The 5,358-nt window shown below is 53.8% G+C and overlaps 1 protein-coding gene across 1 annotated transcript in view; it reads right to left on the bottom strand.

The window, feature by feature from the left end:
- Nucleotides 1-204: 204 nt before the first annotated feature.
- SSH1 (slingshot protein phosphatase 1) overlaps nucleotides 205-5,358 on the bottom strand; it is a 29,488-nt gene continuing 24,334 nt past the window's right edge. Inside the window, exon 17 of the mRNA XM_015562821.1 lies at nucleotides 205-5,356. Coding sequence (XP_015418307.1) covers nucleotides 4,859-5,356 — 498 coding nt within the window. The 3' untranslated portion in view covers nucleotides 205-4,858. The remainder of the gene's footprint in view (nucleotides 5,357-5,358) is intronic.

The raw sequence follows: 5,358 nt of genomic DNA, 5'->3' as shown, positions 1-5,358 counted from the left end.
TCAGGGGAAAAGACAATTCCTGCAGGAGCTCTTTCCTCCCCTGAGTCTTTCTTGGGTCTAAACTGTCCAGGATTTTGGCGTGGGGCCGGGCACACAGTAGGTGGTCAGGAAAGCCCGGCCATCGCGGTGATGCAGACGCATCTGACTACCTTGGCAAGGGTGGAGCAGGCGGTTTCCTGTTGCACAAGTTCACAGGTCATCAGGCATTTATAAAGAAAACGTTTATTTTCATCACAAGAAGCACACGGACTATATACAGTACACACCAACAGAAGTAAAAAAAAAAAGTGCATTATGCATCTTCTACTGCAAATTCACAGTACAAAAGATACTGCCTTTTAAATATATACTATAAAAAAACAATATAATAAAAAAAATTGGTATCATTACACAACACGCTGGAACCCACTGGCAGCTTCTGAAAACCAAAGGGCAACCATCTTGTGGAGCTCCTGATTTTGGGGTGGGGGGGTGGGGGGAGGGTGTCTGTACCTGCATTTTGTTGCAAAGAGCTCAGGACACCAACAGAGAAGAAAACAGGGTGGCCTAGGCGGTGATGAAAACCTCTGTGAAAGAAGAGGACAGCTGTGTGACCGGGAAACGGGTGAGGGCTGGGCTGCCGTCAGCACCCCCAGCTGCCAGCACCCCAAGTTCTAGCCTTCCCTCACCATCACGGGACGCGCGAGGCGTGGGCCAGAGCTGGCCTCGCCTGCAGGGACTCCCAGAGCCGGTTCGAGCCACGCTCCTCGGACAGGTGTGGGTGCACGGGCGCGCGAGACTGCACAGCAGATAAGTGCCAAGGACGGGGCAGGGCGAGCTCCAGCCCGAACGCCAACCACCACGGACAAGGCCAGGTATCCAATCACAGAAGGTGAGAGCTTAGCACTTTCCCATAAATACACAGTATTTGTAAACTATGATTAAGGCACTCAATTGTAAAACAATAATTACAGTGTCCAAGGAGGGGGGGGAAGCAGCCACCTCCTCGCGCAGCACAGCCAACAGGAAGGACAGCAGGGCACTGGGGGGGTCTGGCTGGGGAGCCTCCCCCGTGTCAGGGCCGAGGCCAGGGCCGCGGCACCTCCTCCAGGACCAGAACAGGGCCGTCCTGTCCGGAGCTACCGAGGGTGTGGCACCACCCAGCTTCACTCCAGACCGCCCCAGGGGATCCGCCTCACAGCGTGGGGACGGTGCGTGTGTGAATGAGAAGTGATGCACATGATATGATTCAAGTTTATATATATATATCTATATCCAAATATATATATATATATATGCAGAGTGAACTCAAACACAACAGGCATTCCATGGCAGAGCAGACAATAAAAAGACCAGTAGCTGAGCGTGGGGGTCAATCAACTACCTTGGTTTGGCAAGCAGCGTCAGTGAGAGCCTGCGGGGTGGGACCAGAGCGGGTGGCCCTGCACCGCGCTGTCCAGATGTCACCATCTTCCCAGCCTGCCTGGCTCCACGGCCAGAGGTGAAACAGGCGCCCTGTTAGGTGGGAAGCCAGGGGAGGGTTGGGTGAAATGTATTCCGGCGTCAAGCATTTCCAGGCAACAGAGAGCAAGTCCCTCTTCGGACACCTTGGGGGAGGTGACTTATATGATCTTGACTAAATGATACAGCGTTTGTTCCCAATAGAAACAGCCCCGGGGGAGCAGGGGGCTTCCTCTACCTTCTAGGATCGGGCCTGTGGGGAGAGACAAGACCGCCAGGGTACAGGGCTGTCCTCTCAGTGTTAATTCTATTGCAAGCTTGGCTCCATCCTGGGGCATCCTCTGGGCATACCCGTGAGGGAAGAGGCTTTGGGATGAGCTGGAATGCTTTCAGCTGTGAGGGCGGGTGGCTAGAAGGGGGTTGGACAGTGCAGCCACCCAAGGGCCTGGTGAGTGACCTGCACACCAGGTGGACAGGGTCTCATCTCCTGGCAGAGAGCTGTCACCAGCCCAGGGGTCCGAGACCAAGGAGGCAGGGAAATCGCACGAGTAAGAAGAACCCTGTTCTTCGGAAGCTCACGCAATGACAGACGTCGCTCCAAGACAAAGAAATGGAAATTGACATTGTCCGAGCGGCATCCCCTCGCTCCAGGATCAGTTTCCCCCTTATACCTAACAACTCCTGGCCAGGTGACCCCCCTGGACCAGTGCAACAGGAAGATCTAGTTCCCCCGAACCTTTGGCGTGCCATGTGACTAAAAGCGGGGGGAAGGTCAGGTGGAAGATGAAACGAAGCTGAGAAAATGTCTGTTCTCTCCTAATTTGAAAACGGCCTTCCACGAAGGGGGCAGTCACTGATGTCCAGGACTTCCAGAGCACGCACCCTGCCTCTCGCTTGTGCCGCCCGCCTTAATCTTCCCCACCAGCTAAGATTACAGACAGAACATCGATCAGGATACTGTGCATCTTAGGGGGGCAAAACTTCCCTTCAGAGAGCAGCATGACCTGATGACCTGTCTGCCAAGGTGCCCCCCGCCTCCCGCCTGGCAGGATGCTCTGGTCAGTATATTTCAGGGAGCAATTTGCCAGATGTCGACACGCAGCTGACCTGGGTCTGTGGGTCAAGAATGTCTCTTCATTTTGCTCTGAGGATGGGGCCCTGGTTTTGATGTTAATATACAAATTGTGCTTCTGAAAATGCACCGATCGTTTTGACAAAAGCCAAAAACCCACTCAGACTTGTCATCCTCCTCCCACCCTTTCATGGGATGAGAAAAATTATGGCTTTCAAAATCAAAGTTTTCAAAAATAAATCACTCTCATACACATGGTTTTTAAAAAGCAAAACAGCCTGAAATCACCAAACCTAAAGGATTATTTTGACACAAAAATTGATCCACCACATGAAATTTAATTTGGCAAGACATATTGGACTTGATTTTTTTTCTTTTTTTGAGAATATGCTTTTGTTGGCTGAGAGAGAGAGCGAGAGAGAGAGAGAGCGAGAGAGAGAGAGAAACCTAACAGGGTTTTGGGGGAAAGTGAATAATCACCTTTAAAGGTGATTTCAGTGAATGGGAAAAATAAATTCCTATAAAGTAAAATAACATATATTTTAAAAAATTAAAAGGATACGGTCAGGAAGAAAAAGTTCCTGGAGAGAGGGTTTTTGCAAAAAAAAACAAAAACAAAACTCTCGCACTAGTTGAAATATGGACTAGCCTGGTTCCCGAAGACCCTGCCTGGTGCTTCTAGAATGGCGGCTGTCGGGGGTCCCATTCTGACCAATGTCCGGTGGCAACTCATTCACCCACTTTCAGAATCTGACTGGTCCTTGAAGGCTTTCTAGTTTCACTGAAGTAACCTGGCTGATCAGCCAGGAGTGTCCCACCCACACACAGCCACCCGCCTGCAGGAGACACCCTGGGGGTGGGCTGCAAGGTCTGGGTTGGGAGAAGGATTTGGCCTGAGGCGTTATGAGGCCGGAAGTTTTCACATGTGCCCAGTTTCTCCCAAGAGGGCTCTGGGTAGCCCTGTGCTGTCCAATAAACCCAGGGGTCAGCGAACTTTTTATGCACAGGCCTGCTAATAAACATCTTGGCTTTGCAGGCTACATGGTCTTTGTTGCCTATGAGTTAATTTTTTTAATAACTCCTTGAAAAGGGTGAAAAACCATTCTTAGCTCATGGGACCATATACCAGTTTGCTGACCCCTGAATTCAACCTTTCTACCCGAGCCCCTCCTCTCTTCTCAAACTATTTTAACATCCCGATGTCGTGCTGACCGACACCAGACGACCCTCCACTCGAGCTCAGAGCCGCGGCAGCATGAGGCACCGAGCTCACCTGACTCTTAACGGGGCTGCTCAGAGCCGGCTGGGACCGCAGGCCCACCCCTGCCCCGTCCACCCACTGGGAGCCGCCAGAGAGAAGCGGGCGGCAGTGTCCCCGCCACAAAGGGGCAACTGTAAACATGGGGAAGCTATTCAACAGCCGCGTTTCTTTCACAGAAGCTGCCCTTAGGGAGGAACCAATCGTTTCTCACTACTGGGTCTTCTTTCTCCCCCCAAACACGAGCAGATGTGACAATGAATGAACCTGAGTGCTGGGTCCCTGGCAGGACAGCCTGCATCTCAGGACCCCGGACCCCCAGACACCGTCAACACCTCTTCCCCGCCACGGGGCTCAACAGCAGAGGAGACCAACAGTGCTGCTGGGTCCTTCTCCCCAGATGGGGGGCAATTTGAAATCCACCACAAGCAACAACTGAGGACATCACGCACATTTCCCCCTCTGGACCCCAGTGCGGGCCAGACGCACATCGCTTAGCTGTAACAACACGCCAGGACCGAGGAGTCGGCAGCACAGAGGACCACGTCTCAGAGCTGGTTCCACAACAGCCTCCGACACCTTCGCATCCCTTTCCCTCGCAGGGCTCGGTGAGGTCACGTTAGAAATCCTAACACCTTTTTCAACAACAAAATTCCCCCTTGGGAACCCTTTCTCTGACACAGCAGTATTCCCTGGAATGAGCCTTGGGCATCACTGTATTTTAAACATGAAAAGCACAGCAAGAACAGAGGTAGGACTTATATTGCCATCCAAGACTTTTCCCACGCGCGCTGAATGAGCTAGGACCGTGCGGCTGGCGACGGGGCCGCCGCCACAGCTGTTCTGTGCCCGTTGCAAACAGCGTAGTTGGACGTGTGTGTGTCTGTACACGCCCTGCAGACACGATTCTCCTGGAAAACGCATGACTCGGGCTCAGAGCCTGCTGGCCACACAACAGACACTCCCCTTTCCTCCCGGGCTGCGAGTTCTTAAACGCCACTGTTTGAGGGGAATCGAGAGACGTGAGGGGCTGACTGAAACCCGTGGTGAGACTCAGGCAGGGGTCATTGTGATCAGCTGGTGGCGGGTCAGCTTTTGCTCAGCCACGAGGAGCTTTTCAAGTTTTCCGGGGCGGGTTTCCCTGACGGTTTAGAGGGGGCGGCTGGGTTCCGCGGGGCGGCCTGGGGCTCATGCAAGAAGGAGGCCTCGCTCGACTTGGCGTCCTGGGAGTCGGCGATGGTGGACAGGTCAGCCTCACTGGTCAGGTCTTCCGTGGAGAAGTCAAGACTTCCGAGCTTGGCAAGAGAGTGCGAGCGCTTGAGCGGGGACGAGACGGTGAGGCCCGCCAGCCGGAGCCGCGTCTCGATCTCCTGCGTCCGCTGCTTCACCAGCCCCGGCTTCCCGCGGACGCTGTGGATGCTGTCGCTGCTGGAGCTCCGGGTCAGGTTGGAGCTCATGGAGGACGAGGTGGGCGTGTAGCAGATGGTCTTCAGGAAGTCTTTCGAGAAGTGGCTGGTGTGGTCCAGGCGGCAGAGGAAGGGAGAGGGGCTCTTCAGCGAGGCTCCCTCCGGCGGGATGGGGGTGGCCT

This window comes from Myotis davidii, unplaced genomic scaffold (genome assembly GCF_000327345.1).
Source record: "Myotis davidii unplaced genomic scaffold, ASM32734v1 scaffold478, whole genome shotgun sequence".
Lineage (NCBI taxonomy): Eukaryota > Metazoa > Chordata > Mammalia > Chiroptera > Vespertilionidae > Myotis > Myotis davidii.
This window is presented reverse-complemented; position numbering and strand designations above follow the sequence as displayed.